Source organism: Neoarius graeffei, chromosome 3, assembly GCF_027579695.1.
Source record: "Neoarius graeffei isolate fNeoGra1 chromosome 3, fNeoGra1.pri, whole genome shotgun sequence".
NCBI classification, from domain to species: domain Eukaryota; kingdom Metazoa; phylum Chordata; class Actinopteri; order Siluriformes; family Ariidae; genus Neoarius; species Neoarius graeffei.
In genome coordinates this window covers 54,194,478-54,210,718 of record NC_083571.1, presented here as the reverse complement: position 1 = coordinate 54,210,718, position 16,241 = coordinate 54,194,478, and the positions used below count along the sequence as shown (strand labels likewise).

The window sequence follows — 16,241 nt, the reverse complement described above, 5'->3', positions numbered from 1 at the left end:
GTCTAATGTAAACCCCACCTATGTGTCAGCCCTGTGATGACCTGGCGACTTGTCCAAGGTGTACCCCGCCTTTCACCCCTAGTCAGCTTGCCTGCGACCCTGTAGAACAGGATAAAGCGGCTAGAGATAATGAGATGAGAAGAGAAAATGCCCAGGGCGGCACGGTGGTGTAGTGGTTAGCACGGGCGCAGATAGAGGGTGGGACGGGTGGGATTCGTCCCACCCAGATTTAAATTCACCTCGTTCGGTCCCCCCCACTTATAGGGAGGAAAAAACGTCTATGCTGTCTTTCTTTGCATAAGGCAAACCTCACGGAAAAATCAAAAGACTAATTACCATTCGGTTTATTGAGGTGCACGGCAGTGTATACATAGTTGCAACAACTCACATAAAACAAAACAAAGACTGATATTCGGTTGGTTGAGCTGCACAGACTGCACAGGTTGCGAGCTCGAGCTTGGTTGCTATGGTAACCCACAACAAGTTTGACAGGCATATCGGGGTTGGTTTGCTGGCAGCTTTGTCCCCCCCAGTTTTTTGTCCCCCCCAGTTCAAAAAACGTATCTGCGCCCCTGGTGGTTAGCGCTGTCGCCTCACAGCAAGAAGGTCCGGGTTCGAGCCCCGTGGCCGGCGAGGGCCTTTCTGTGCGGAGTTTGCATGTTCTCCCCGTGTCCGCGTGGGTTTCCTCCGGGTGCTCCGGTTTCCCCCACAGTCCAAAGACATGCAGGTTAGGTTAACTGGTGACTCTAAATTGAGCGTAGGTGTGAATGTGAGTGTGAATGGTTGTCTGTGTCTATGTGTCAGCCCTGTGATGACCTGGCGACTTGTCCAGGGTGTACCCCGCCTTTCGCCCGTAGTCAGCTGGGATAGGCTCCAGCTTGCCTGCGACCCTGTAGAAGGATAAAGCGGCTAGAGATAATGAGATGAGATGAGATGAGAAAATGCCCATTTCTGAGGGATTCAGGCGGTTTTGGCAACCCAGGAGCTGGTCGCAACCCACGTGTTACCTGACCGTGTAGTGGCCTGTGTCAAATATAACAACACCTGAAGTGAAACCGCATAGCGGCTCCAGAACAGCACGCCACATCAGGCGGTGTGTTAGTGTGGGTTACAGCTCAGGTGTGTGCTTTGACATAATATTAGGAAACGCTGGTGTAAAAGCGGCCGGTCCATTGAGGTTCCCAGACACGCTGACAGGACTTTTCCAGGAGTCTCCTGCCAAAATGACGCAAGCGTTTAACACAACTCTCTCTCTCTCTCTCTCTCTCTCTCTCTCTCACACACACTCTCTCTCTCTCTCTCTCTCTCCCTCTCTCTCTCAGTATCAGCCGGAGACGCAGCAGGAATGGTCGTCCTCGAGTGGTCGGTGCTGGCGCGACTTTTCGTCTCGTGCCTCACGTGTTTGACGCTGCAGCGCGGCGCGTGCGGTGTTCGAACGGTAAGTGGCGGCAAATAACCTGAAGGGGGAAAGCTCACCTGGGGGGACTCGAACTGCAACACCTGTGGGTTTCAGGGAGCCCTGACCGAAAAGTGATTTTATTATTTTATTTTATTTATTTATTTTAAATCTTATGCTCACAACATATTAATTATCATAATTGTGTGGACAAGAAAATAACTTACTGAGCACTGATAGTCCTGAAAGGGGAAGTTTTTTTTTGTTTTTGTTTTATCTTGTCCACACAAATTATTTACAGCATCTTGTCCTCACAACATAATTATCTTGTGTGGACAAGATAGTAACATACTGAGCACCAAAAGTCCTAAACCTACAGTATTTTGTGCACGAGATAATTATGTTCTGAGCACAAGATAATAGCTTGTTTTCACAACATTAAAAAAAAAACATTTTTCAGGACGGGTGGCACGGTGGTGTAGTGGTTAGTGTTGTCACCTCACAGCAAGAAGGTCCGGGTTCAAGCCCCGTGGCCGGCGAGGGCCTTTCTGTGCAGAGTTTGCATGTTGTCCGCGTGGGTTTCCTCCGGGTGCTCCGGTTTCCCCCACAGTCCAAAGACATGCAGGTTAGGTTAACTGGTGACTCTAAATTGACCGTAGGTGTGAATGTGAGTGTGAATGGTTGTCTGTGTCTATGTGTCAGCCCTGTGATGACCTGGCGACTTGTCCAGGGTGTACCCCGCCTTTCGCCCGTAGTCAGCTGGGATAGGCTCCAGCTTGCCTGCGACCCTGTAGAACAGGATAAAGCGGCTAGAGATAATGAGATGAGATGATCTTTCAGGACTTTAGGGGCTCTTTAAGTTATTGTCTTGTGTGCACGAGATAATTATGTTTTGCTCAGAAGATAATTAAGTTCTGAGGACAAGATAACTTGTTCCCACAAGATAATAAATTATGAGGATAAGATTTAAAAAAAAACACCTTTCAGGACATTAGGGGCTCTGTAAGTTATTATCTTGCATGCATGATATAATTATGTTGTGCTCAAAAGATAATTAACTTGTTCCCACAAGATAATTTATTATGTGGATAAGAAAAAAAAACACCTTTCAGGATTTTAGGGGCTCTGTAAGTTATTATCTTGTGTGCACGAGATAATTATGTTGTGCTCAGAAGATAATTAACTTGTTTTCACAACATAAGAACTTGTGCTTACAAGATTTTTAAAAAATCATTTTTCAGGACTTTAGGGGCTCAAGTTATTATCTTGCGTGCACAAGATAATTATGTTGTGCTCAGAAGATACTTAAGTTGTAAGGACAAGATAATAACTTGTTCCCACAAGAGAATAAATTATGTGGATAAGATTTAAAAAAAACACCTTTCAGGACTTTAAGTGATCCATAAGTTATTATCTTGTGTGCACGAGATAATTATGTTGTGCTCAGAAGATAATTAAGTTGTGAGGACAAAATAATAAATTATATGGATAAGATAAAAAAAAAGCACCTTTCAGGACTTTAAGTGCTCCATAAGTTATTATCTTGTGTGCATGAGATAATTATGTTGTGCTCAGAAAATAATAACGTTGTGAGGACAAGATAATAACTTGTTCCCATATGATAATAAATTATGTGGATAAGATTAAAAAAACACTCTTCAGGACTTTAAGTGCTCTATAAGTTATTATCTTGTGTGCACGAGATAATTGTGTTGTGCTCAGAAGATAATTAAGTTGTGAGCTCAAAGTAATAACTTGTTCCCACAATATAATAAATTATGTGGATAAGATTTAAAAAAAAACCATCTTTCAGGACTTTAGGGGCTCTATAACTTATTATCTTGTCTTCAGAACATAATTATCTTCTGAGCACAACACAATTATCTTGAGCACACAAGATAATAACTTATGGAGCACCTAAAGTCCTGAAAGATTATCTTTATCTTGTAAGCACAAGTTATTAGGTTGTGGAAACAAGTTATTATCTTTTGTGCACAAGATAAAAAAAAATAAATCACCTTTCAGGACCTTAAGAGCTCCATAGGATTTAGTTTCATTTAAAATTTTTAACTTGTGGGAACAAGTTATATTCTTTAACCTTTCAAGACTTTAAGCCCCCCCCGCATCTACACTTCCAACATTCTTCAAGAGTTCCTCAAAAGGGCTAACTGTTAACAACATTTACCTTTATCTTTGTAAACTTTCTCTATAAAAAGCTTTACTGCTCATCCAAAGTCGTTATTATCTCACAGTTTAAGTAACCTGTATCTTTAACACAGCCTTCAAGGGTTCTTTTTAGAAACTATTTTGTATGAATAAGGTTCGAAGTGGAATAATTTCTTAAGGAGGTCACATGAAAGCTTTTCTTAAATTCTTCCTAGAAACCTCTATTGTAAGGTTATACTGTACTCTAAGGTTTCATCCACAGGGAGAAATCAAAGAACCCAAGGGTTTTAGATTGAACCTGAGTGTTCAGTTTATTAGCATGAATATATGTAGTCTAGTGTTACAGATGGTATGGAGGACCATTAGTTTACCACAGGAGTGATGTGTGTCACATGTTGGGTAAAGACTACCATTTCTACCATGATGTACACTCACCGGCCACTTTAATAGGAACTTGTTCTTGATTCTCAAATTCCTGTTCTTGGCTGCAGGAGTGGAACCCAATTTGATCTTCTGCTGTTGTATGGTGAGATGCTTTTCTGCTCACCATGGTTGTTAGGAGTTGCTATGAGTTACTATATCCTTTCTGGAAAAAAGGCTTGAGCCAATCTGTCCATTTTCCTCTGATCTCTCTTATCAGCAAGACGTTTCCACCCACAGAACTGTCGCTCTTAAAAAAGCTTTTTGGTTTTTGCACCATTCTGTGTAAACTGTTGGGTGTGAAAACACCAGGAGATCAGCAGTTTCGGAAATACTCAGACCAGTTCATCTGGCACCAAGAACGTCACAGAGATCACAATTTTTCCCGTTCTGATGTTTGAAGTGAACATTAACTGAAGCTCTTGATTTGTATCTGCATGATTTTATGCATCGTGCTGCTGTCAAGGGATCGGCTGATTAGATAACCGCATAAAACAGCAGGTGGATGGGTGTTTGCTTCTAATAAAGTGGCCAGTGAGTGTATGGGTTAATAAAATATTAACCTGTTACTTTATTAGTCAAAAGAAATGATTGTTATATATGCATAAATGAGTGTTTTTGTGTCAGGAAAGGAACAAAAAAATGTGTTGAAACTGGGTAAATCTCAAGAACTCACGTCAACCAGGGTGTCAACCTTCTGAAAGGATCCATTCGAACCCTAATAAAGTAGTGGAAGTGACTATTTCTCTGGGTTATATAGATAAATGTCATTTAACTCCATTTACATTTTACTCATTTGGTAGATGCTTTTATCCTAAGTGATATACAAATGACGTACCAGGATACAATCTTAAACCTAATCATGCTGTTGTTTAGCGACTGTAGTGTTCGGCTCAGTGTAACAACAGCTTATTTAAAGTGCTGATGACACGTTTTTGACATCTTTGGCGATGTTTTATAACATAAAAAGTAATTCCCGATGATCCATATATTAATTCACGAAGGCGCCTATATTTTACAAGTTATGATAAAAAACGCGGCTATTTGGGCAAATTTGGCAGGGCTGCAGCACCCAGGAGACGAAAGAGGAGGAGGAGCTATATGACGTCAGCGAAAGAACCTTCCTCCTAACTTACCAGTTTGTTGTTGACGCGACAGGTGTTCAGTTTATCATTATTAGTATTATTATTATACATTTTATATATATATATATATATATATATATATATATATATATATATATATATATATATATATATATATATTAGTTATTATGCCTTCGTGTTGTGTTGCCGGCTTTTGCTCCAAAACCCACAAGGATGGGGTAAGTTTATTCAAGTTTCCCAGAGATCCCGAGCTGCATGCGAAGTGGGTGAAGCAAGTCAGGCACACTCGTGACAAGTGGGAGCCCTCACCAACATCCATCCTGTGCTCTGAACACTTCGATTTGGATTGTTTTGACACCCTTCCCAGCTTAAAAGAATCTCTTGGGTGTTCAGTTCAGCACAAACGTGTGTTACTACCATCAGCAGTGCCTACACAGTGTTGCCAGATACTGCTGAAGTTTTCCAGCCCAAAATATGTCCAAAACCCACCAAAATGCACTTGAAACCGCCCAACTGGGCGGGATTCCTCCCAATCTGGCAACACTGCCAGTATTCCGGAGGGGGTCTACTAGTAGCTATGCCGGATCCAAAGACAGTCCTCCTGTCAGAACATGTGTTGTGAAACGACATAAGATAAAGGTACGTAGAGCTATAGATTCTACATGATAATCATAAATGTAATCATAAAGTCGGTGTGATATCAGTCATGTATTTGCTTGTGAAAGCTTGCGGCTTTCATGTAACTGCCGCCTAGCAACGAGAGGCAAAGGGTAAAGAGGGTAGGCTATCATAGATTCTATTCGGAAGAGATCAACACAATTCTAGACTCCCAGAAGAGGAAGAGCTAGCACTAGAGAGTTCACCGGTGTTTTCATGCGCCATTTCCATTGAGTAGAATCAGAGTAGAACAGCCAGTGAACCGCAGCGTGTTCTCCCGCTGACGTCACAACATGGCCGCGAGCCACAGACCCAGTTTTCTTGCGCTGTGCAATTAAAAGTTGGATATTCGCGTAACAACAGCTTCTTTTCACGTAATTATAACAGAAATCTAACATGTTTGCCATGTTGTATAGTTTATTTAAGAAATTGCATAGTCATGTTCGTGTCATCAGCCCTTTAATGCCTTCGTATATTTACCTCCACCAACTGTGTTGGAGGAGGTTATGTTTTCACCTCCGTTTGTTTGTTTGTTCCCAACATAACTCAAAAAGTAGTGAACAGATTTTGATGAAATTTTGAGGAAAGGTGAGCCACGGCACAAGGAACAAATGATTAGATTTTGATCCAGGATCTGGATATGTACACTACCGTTCAAAAGTTTGGGGTCACCCAGACAATTTTGTGTTTTCCATGAAAAGTCACACTTTTATTTACCACCATAAGTTGTAAAATGAATAGAAAATATAGTCAAGACATTTTTCTGGTCATTTTGAGCATTTAATCGACCCCACAAATGTGATGCTCCAGAAACTCAATCTGCTCAAAGGAAGGTCAGTTTTATAGCTTCTCTAAAGAGCTCAACTGTTTTCAGCTGTGCTAACATGATTGTACAAGGGTTTTCTAATCATCCATTAGCCTTCTGAGGCAATGAGCAACACATTGTACCATTAGAACACTGGAGTGAGAGTTGCTGGAAATGGGCCTCTATACACCTATGGAGATATTGCACCAAAAACCAGACATTTGCAGCTAGAATAGTCATTTAGCACATTAGCAATGTATAGAGTGGATTTCTGATTAGTTTAACGTGATCTTCATTGAAAAGAACAGTGCTTTTCTTTCAAAAATAAGGACATTTCAAAGTGACCCCAAACTTTTGAACGGTAGTGTACGGATATGTAGATCCAGGATTTCTTTGCCTGTTCCCAATATAAGTCAAAAAGTAGCGAACGGATTTGGATGAAATTTGGTGTACAGCTTTAGCATTATCCGAGGATCAAGTGATTTGATTTTGATGTTGATAACATATGGCTTGGCGGAGGTATACACTCTACCGAGTGCCCTTCTAGTTTTAAGTGTGATTATCCTCAGTTTAATTGTGAACCAGTGTGCATCAAATGCCAAATGAGTCTTTTTGATTGAATCTTTGATGATCGGTATTACTGATCGGTATTACTTTGATGATCGGTATTACTGATTGGTATTACTTTGATGATCTTTATTACTGATCGGTATTACTTTGATGATCTTTATTACTGATCGGTATTACTTTGATCGGTATTACTGATCCCGATGAAACATTTAAAAGTAAGATTGTTTCAGAAAGATGTGGTTATTTGTACCCTGCATGTTTACAGTACTAGTAACCACAGAAGCTTTAAGAGAATGAATTTTTATGTAATTTTGATTGAAGTTTTTTTTTTTTTCTTTCTGTCCACACTGAAGCGCAAGCAGCCTCCTGGGATTGAGATCTTTATCTCCACGCAGTCAGTCACTGCAGGTCAAAAAGGTATGGTGGCTGCTTGAAAAAAGAACGCATTTGAATTCAGTTAAAGATTGATAAAGTTAAAGATTTTAGATCTTGCCGGAACAGTGCTGGGCTTTCAGTTTGCACTGTGATGTAGTGCCATGGTGACGTGTACAGTGCTAGCGATTTGTCATTAATGGATGTTAATAATTAAAAAATATGTGATGCTTTTGGATATGTTTCATCTTGTCTTGTAATGTCAGAAGGTGTTCTGTGCGTGTTTTTGTTTCAGTCCTCACCATAGAGGGTAGGGAGTGTAAGTTTCCATTCAGATTGGGTGGGACTGTTTATCATCAGTGCATTGCACTGAGTTCTGGCAGACAGTGGTGAGTTATTCTACTTCATACATGACACACATGCGTGTTTTTTTTTTTTTTTATGCAAGTTAACCTTAGTAACCAAAAAGAGACCTTCTGCTTCTTTTAGTCCGCAAAATCTCATGAGGTTTACGGTATGTTGGCTTTTTAGGAGGATCATTACAGCAAAATAATGCTAAAGTGATTACTGAAAATGAATGAATGAATGAAACAGCTACCTAATGTTATCACAACATTCCACACTAGGGATATAACTTAATATGAATACATTATTCAGTTTAAACAGGTAATGCATGCTCAGTAAATACAAATTCAAATAGAAGAGGCACTGCTCATGTGTGTATTTGGACTGGGATCCCACAGGATAAAACAAAAATGTCAGGGCTTTACGTTGGGGTCAATTATGCCGGCGATAGACAGATGTAAAAGCAGAATGGTGTTTAATGAGGCAAACAGGCAGACAAATCCAAATCCATCCATCCATTACCGCTTATCCTGTGCAGGGTCGCGGGCAAGCTGGAGCCTATCCCAGCTGATTATGGGCGGGGTACACCCTGGACAAGTTGCCAGGTCATCGCAGGGCTGACACATAGAGACACACAACCATTCACACCTACAGTCAATTTAGAGCCACCAATTAGCCTAACCTGCATGTCTTTGGACTGTGGGGGAAACCGGAGCACCCGGAGGAAACCCACACAGACACAGGGAGAACATGCAAACTCCACACAGAAAGGCCCTCATCGGCCACTGGGCTCGAACCCAGGACCTTCTTGCTGTGAGGCTACAGTGCTAACCACTACACCACCGTGCCGCCCCACAAACCCAAATCATTAGGCAAAAGGCAGAGTCAAAAACAGGCAATGATGAGGAGAGACACAAACAGGGTATCAAAGGCAGAGGCAAAAGAACAAAATCCCCAAATACAAACAAATTCAAAACCAGATAAACAGTGCAAGGAATCAAAGGCTTGGTCAAATCAGACCAACAGTAACTAAGTGTGTATTTAGCAAAGGCATAGTGCCATGAGAGTCCTTAAATAGCGTGATGTGGTAATGGAGTCCATGTGTGTGCAGTCAGGAGACTGTGAGTGGTGAAGTGCAGGGTGGGTGTCGTAATCAGTGGCTGCCATGTTTGAAAGCCGTTGTGAATTCTGGGAAGCAGAGTCTTGAGTGCAAGCAAGTGTAGACTTCACACTTGGAAGCTTGAAAGGACTGAAGGTAGTGGTCAGGGTTTCCAGGTCTCCACAAAATTCCTACTCAACTACACTCACTGGCCACTTTAATAGGAACTTGTTGTTGATTCTAAGATTCCTGTTCTTGGCTGCAGGAGTGGAACCCAGTGTGGTCTTCTGCTGTTGCATGCTGAGATGCTGTTCTGCTCATCACGGTTGTAAAGAGTTGCTATGAGTTGCTATATCCTTCCGGGCAAAAAAGCTCGAACCAATCTGTCCATTTTCCTCTGATGTCTTTTATCAAGAAGACATTTCCACCCACAGTACTGTCTCTCCCTCAATGATTTTTGTTTTTCGCACCATTATGTGTAAACTCTAGAGACTGTTGTGTGTGAAAACCCCAGGAGATCAGCAGTTTCTGAAATACTCAAACCAGTCCATCTGGCTCAAACCAACAGCCATGCCACAGTGAAAGTCACACTTTGAGATCACAATTTTTCCCATTCTGATGTTTGAAGTGAACATTAACCGAAGCTCTTGATTTGTATCTGCATGATTTGATGCATTGTGCTGCTGTCAAGGGATCGGCTGATTAGAGAACTGCAGAAAACAGCAGGTGGATGGGTGTACATCTAAAAGACCTAAAACTAGCCCCAAAATTTCGGGCTTTGGATAATGCAGACACGTCTTTCTTGTTTTTCTCAGTCTTTGGATGGGAACCATGTTGATAAACCCCACAAGCACAGGGCATGTGCTCATTCATTTATGTTCACTGTCCATGTTTTTCATTGTTCTTCCATAAATGAGCATAGCCCATGAAAGGACCCCACTTTAACTAGCAGCAACAGTACATACCAGCTTCATACTACATTCTGATACCATGTCTAGTGAACTTTTCTGATATTTTTCAGCATCAATTCAGATCAGCTTGATGGAGTGTTTTACTCCGTGTATACACTTGAAATGACTGTCACCGAATGGCTGCAAAGCATTTACAGTCTAGGCTAGAAAGAAATCAGCCCAAGCTTTGCTTCTTCATTCCATTCTGTGTGTTTTTCCGACAAGAATATGTGGTTCTATTGCAATTGACTTCACAAAAGTCTGAAATATTCCACATTAGGATAGTTAAAAGCAGCAAATAAACTGATGTCAGAAATGAAACATTATTATTATTATTATTATTATTATTATTATTATTATTATTATTATAGGCAGCCCTATAATAGGCAGCCCTGCTAGCGTATTTATACCAACCACATTTGGAAATACACTACCGTTCAAAAGTTTGGGGTCACCCAGACAATTTTGTGTTTTCCATGAAAAGTCACACTTTTATTTACCACCATAAGTTGTCAAATGAATAGAAAATCTAGTCGAGACATTTTTCTGGCCATTTTGAGCATTTAATCAACCCCACAAATGTGATGCTCCAGAAACTCAATCTGCTCAAAGGAAGGTCAGTTTTATAGCTTCTCTAAAGAGCTCAACTGTTTTCAGCTGTGCTAACATGATTGTACAAGGGTTTTCTAATCATCCATTAGCCTTCTGAGGCAATGAGCAAACACATTGTACCATTAGAACACTGGAGTGAGAGTTGCTGGAAATGGGCCTCTATACACCTATGGAGATATTGCACCAAAAACCAGACATTTGCAGCTAGAATAGTCATTTAGCACATTAGCAATGTATAGAGTGGATTTCTGATTAGTTTAAAGTGATCTTCATTGAAAAGAACAGTGCTTTTCTTTCAAAAAGAAGGACATTTCAAAGTGACCCCAAACTTTTGAACGGTAGTGTATGAATCGGAGATATAAATTGATCCAAATACAGCACTTCTGGTTTGGGTGACTAATCCCTGAACACTCTGGACAGCAGTGTTTGGAGGGATATAGGTGTGTGAGTGTAGATGGTTGTTGTGGTAAGTAGAAAGCCTTTGCTAATAGTCTTCAGTATGACACGTCACTAGTTTAAAAGCCACCTAAGGGATTAAAACGGAACGCAATTCTGTAACCACTGAATCATTGCGCTTCAAACCAGTGATGTCTGCATTCCTTGAAGCCAACAGTGTTGCGTTATTTCGTGTTTTCCCAAGCTGGTCACATATAATATACTGTACCGTATAATGCAACTCACATCTCCCAAACCTGTATCCGATTAGCTGTTTATGACTGTTACTACAGTCAAACTTAAACTAAAACTGAATGTTATAAACACTAGCATGAGCCATCATACCAGTTATGCTGATTGTTAGTGATTTTTTTTTTTTCCCTTGGTATAGTCTGTTATTGCTTGTCATTTGGCTTGTGGTTGAGTTTAAATGTCTGCAGTTACCTAATGCCAAAGTTTGGTCATCAAAACATGTCTGCTGATTCACATTCATTTTGTTTTGAGTTTATAAAAGTACTAAAAGTACAGATAGGATCTAAAATAGTGCTTGGTTTTGAATCAAACAAAGACAGCTAGAAAGGTTTCACGATTAGACAGTGAGGTTTGTTAGATAGCAAAACCTTGCTGATAATTTTGCTCTTGTTAGCTGAATTACTATAATTGCTGTTAACCAGCAAGAGTCCTTCTTAAGCTTAGGCATAACCATGTTTGAAGACATGAAAATACCTTTGGTTTAGTGCAGTTAGCAATAGCCATGACTGCTTTCATCAGCTTTTTTTTCCCCCTTCGGAAACTACAGCAAGTTCTGTACAGTGGATATAAAAAGTGTACACACCCCATTAAAATGATTGGCTTTTCTGATGTAAAAAAAAATGAAACCATGATAAATAATTTCAAAACTTTTCCCACCTTTAATGTGACCTATAACCTGTACAATTCAACTGAAAAACAAATCTGTTCGGGGGAAAAACATAAAAAATAAAAAAAGTATAAGCTGGTTGCATAAGTGTGCACACCCTTAAACTAATACTTTGTTGAAGCACCTTTTGATTTAATTACAGCATTCAGTCTTTTTGGGTTCACACCTGCCATCAGTTAAAATGACGGATTCACCCCAAATAAAGTTCAGACATTGAGTCAGTTGGATCCTCGAGCAAAAGCCAGAGAGCTTACAAAGCATCAAAGGGATCTCATTGTTGAAAGGGATCAGTCAGGAGACGGGGACAAAAGCATTTCCACGACATTAGATATACCATGGAGCACAGTGAAGACAGTCATCAAGAAGTGGAGAAAATATGGGACAACACTGACATTACCGAGAACTGGACGTCCCTCCAAAACCGATGAAAAGACAAGACGAAAACTGGTCAGGGAGGCTGCCGAGAGGCCGACAGCAACACTGAAGGAGCTGCAGGAATTTCTGGCAAGTACTGGTTGTGTACTACATGTGACAACAATCTCCCATATTCTCCATATGTCTGGACTATGGGTCACAAGACGGAAGCCTTTTCTTACAAAGAAAAATATCAGGCCTGGCTAAATTTTGCAAAAAAAAAAAAAAAAACATCAACTCTCCCAAAAGCGTGTGGGAAAATGTGTTCTGGTCTGATGAAACCAGGGTTGAACTTTTTGGCCACATTTCCAAAAGGTATGTTTGGCGCAAAAACAACACTGCGCATCACCAGAAGAACCCCATACCCACGGTGAAGCATGGTGGTGGCAGCATCGTGTTTTGGGGTTGTTTTTCTTCAGCTGGAACAGGGGCTTTAGTCAAGGTGGAGGGAATTATGAACAGTTCTAAATACCAGTCAATTTTGGCCCAAAACCTTCAGGTGTCTGCTAGAAAGCTGAAGAGGAAGAGGAATTTCCTCTTTCAGCATGACAATGACCCCAAAAAAGTTTTGGAACGGCCCAGCCAGAGCCCAGACCTAAATCCAATTGAAAATCTGTGGGGTGACCTGAAGAGGGCTGTGCACAAGAGATGCCTCGCAATCTGACAGATTTGGAACGCTTTTGCAAGGAAGAGTGGGCAAATATTGCCAAGTCTAGATGTGGCAGGCTGACAGACTCTGATCCAAAAAGACTGAATGCTGTAATTAAATCAAAAGGTGCTTCAACAAAGTATTAGTTTAAGGGTGTGCACACTTACGCAACCAGCTTATTGTATGGTTTTTATTTTTTATGTTTTTCTCCCAAACAGATTTGTTTGCTTTTTTAATTGAATTGTACAGGTTATAGGTCACATTAAAGGTGGGAAAAGTTTTGAAATTATTTATCGTGGTTTCATTTTTTTACATCAGAAAAACCTATCCTTTTAACAGGGTGTGTACACTTTTTATATCCACTATATATAGATGACTTGCTTGCAGCCACGTGATCAAAACGTGTTACGTCATGAGTGTCCGTCATGATGGTGGATATACAAAGCAACTAGGATGGCAGCCGCTGAAAGCGTGTCTGTAAACAATGCTGAATTTTCTCAGTATTACCACGATTTGAACAGTCCAGCGAAGATTCGATACAAAGAGAGGATAGATATGTGTGGTTTTGACCCATATTATTTTAAAAAGTCAGATTTTTCTGAAGATAAGATGCTTCTACCGACCATCGAGTACCCAGATATCGCGTTCTATCTGGTTTGGCAGACTTCGTGGGTCGACAAATCTCAAAGGAAGGCTTGTAAGTCTATGGAAGCCTATAATTTCTTTGTCTCTGGATGGGTAAATAAATACCTTATTAATTAAACCAGTCAACAATGACAAAGCAGTTATAAACTTGCAAGGGTAAGTTCGGGCTTCTTTTGCATTTAGTTTACGTCTATGTGTAAACAACAGACAAAGTGTGAAATTTTGACAAGTCTCTAGCTTTATGGCTCACAAATCACATTTCAACTTATTTCAGGTCAGCCACTCTAAAATTATAACATAATTTTATAATTACAAAACTATAACAACGACCGAGTGAACCACGACAAGAGAACGCTCATTTTATAGCAAGATTCTAGCAACACGAAATAAAATTCTTCCATGAGATTATCGAGAAAGTTTTTGAATCTCACCTGAGATAAAATGATTACTGCAAACACGAGCTGTTTTGGTTTTAGCCTCTGTTAGATCAGCCCTGCCGATGGTGTTCAGCCGTGCTTGTCTCCTCTCCGTACCGTACTAAGCCCCAGAGTTTCTTCGCCCTCTTTCCGAATCACGGACAGAATTCTAAAAAATCAGAACGTGCCACAGTTACGAGTACAAAGTGAGTCACGCACACATGACTATGTTTTGTGTGGAATGTCGCTTGACTCTGCATTTGTATATCCACCAACATGGCCGACATCCAGGTTTCTATTTTGGTTTGACGTCACTTGCAAGTCAAGGATACAGAGTTTTGTACTTTGGTAGTTGTAGATGTGTTGTTGTTCCCATCTTGTCCAAGTCTGCTTCAAGTTAACTTTCCCACCATAAACAGTAAGACTGCACACAAGCAATACAGTTATACCATCTAATGCGGCCTATGAGCCGACTGTGGAATGATGGTTGTGTATGGGATCATTTATAGTTGGGACAGGAGGTAGGTAGAGCAGAAGAATACACTGAAAAGCTGGATTTCTTTTTTTTTTTCATTTAAAATGGGTCGTTTACAAAAGGTTTTATAATTTTGAAATATTTTAAACAAAGAAAGTACAAGTTCAAATACTCAGTTTATTTAAACGTAAGCAAATCTGTGATATTGGCCATGTTATCTGCTTTGTATAAAAGATCAGTTTCCCTCATGTCTAATCTCTTTTATTACCTCGGCGAGCTTTGTTGGAGGAGGTTATGTTTTCACCTCGGTTGGTTGGTTGTTTCTTTGTTTGTTCTAAATGTAACTCAAAAATTATTGAATGGATTTTGATGAAGGGCGGCATGGTGGTGTAGTGATTAGAGCTGTTGCCTCACAGCAAGAAGGTCCGGGTTCGAGCCCCGTGGCCGGCGAGGGCCTTCCTGTGCGGAGTTTGCATGTTCTCCCCGTGTCCGCGTGGGTTTCCTCCGGGTGCTCCGGTTTCCCCCACAGTCCAAAGACGTGCAGGTTAGGTTAACTGGTGACTCTAAATTGACCGTAGGTGTGAATGGTTGTCTGTGTCTATGTGTCAGCCCTGTGATGACCTGGCGACTTGTCCAGGGTGTACCCCGCCTTTCGCCCGTAGTCAGCTGGGATAGGCTCCAGCTTGCCTGCGACCCTGTAGAACAGGATAAAGCAGCTACAGATAATGAGATGAGATGAGATTTTGATGAAATTTTGAGGAAAGGTGATCCATTGACCAAGGAGCAAATTGATTACATTTTGATTCAAATCCGGATATGTATGCGGATCCAGGATTTTTTATTTTGGGGGGGGGGGGGGGGGGGGGGGTCTGTTCCCAACGTAACTCAAAAAGTAGTGAACGGATTTGAATAAAATTTGGTGTACAGCTTTAGTATTATCCTGGGTTGAACTGATTTGATTTTGATGTCGATAATATGTGGCTTGGCAGACGTATGCACTCTAACAAGGGCTCTTCCAGTTGAAGCCTGTATTCATGACTCTGATGGGTTTGATGTAAAATGGGTCAGAAGGTTTTGCACAAACTTGTAGATTCCATGCCAGCTAAAGTGCACACCATCATTAAAGCAAAAACGGGGACAAACCAAGTACGACGAAAGTCTGAAATTCATGTTAATAATTAAAAAAAAAAAAAAATCTACTTTTCACACAAGTTGTTGTCAGTAATATAAATTGAAATAAAAATTATGTTAAATTAGAAAAGAATGCAGTATAAACTTTTGGATCCCACTATACTTAAAAACCTCATAAAATAATAGTGCCTCAGTATGATTATTAAATATAGTAGTATATGATGTTAGGAATAAAACGCTTTAGGACTTTGCTGGTATAGGAAAATAATCTATGACAGGGTGGTGTGATATTACATAACACAAAGGAGAGTTACTGTTACCACCTGCTGGTTGATTATTTTCCAATAATCATGTCATGTCATGTATAGTGGTTTATTCTGCTCACACAACAGCAGCTTGCCAATTATTACAATTATTTATGTCTTAGTGAAGAACTCGTCATACTTTTTATCCATTTATCCATCAGACAAGTCCATCCATCCATTATCCATAACCACTTATTCTGTGTAGGGTTGCGGGCAAACCCCCAGCTGACTACGGGCGAAAGGCGGGGTACACCCTGGACAAGTCGCCAGGTCATCGCAGGGCTGACACACAGAGACAAACAACCATTCACACTCACATTCACACCTACGGTCAATTTAGAGTCACCAGTTAAC

The 16,241-nt window shown here is 40.6% G+C and overlaps 1 protein-coding gene across 1 annotated transcript in view; it reads left to right on the top strand.

The window, feature by feature from the left end:
• Positions 1 to 1,076: 1,076 nt before the first annotated feature.
• LOC132882574 (hepatocyte growth factor activator-like) overlaps positions 1,077 to 16,241 on the top strand; it is a 32,942-nt gene continuing 17,777 nt past the window's right edge. Inside the window, exons 1-4 of the mRNA XM_060915667.1 lie at positions 1,077 to 1,119; positions 1,323 to 1,438; positions 7,474 to 7,537; positions 7,788 to 7,881. Coding sequence (XP_060771650.1) covers positions 1,346 to 1,438; positions 7,474 to 7,537; positions 7,788 to 7,881 — 251 coding nt within the window. The 5' untranslated portion in view covers positions 1,077 to 1,119; positions 1,323 to 1,345. The remainder of the gene's footprint in view (positions 1,120 to 1,322; positions 1,439 to 7,473; positions 7,538 to 7,787; positions 7,882 to 16,241) is intronic.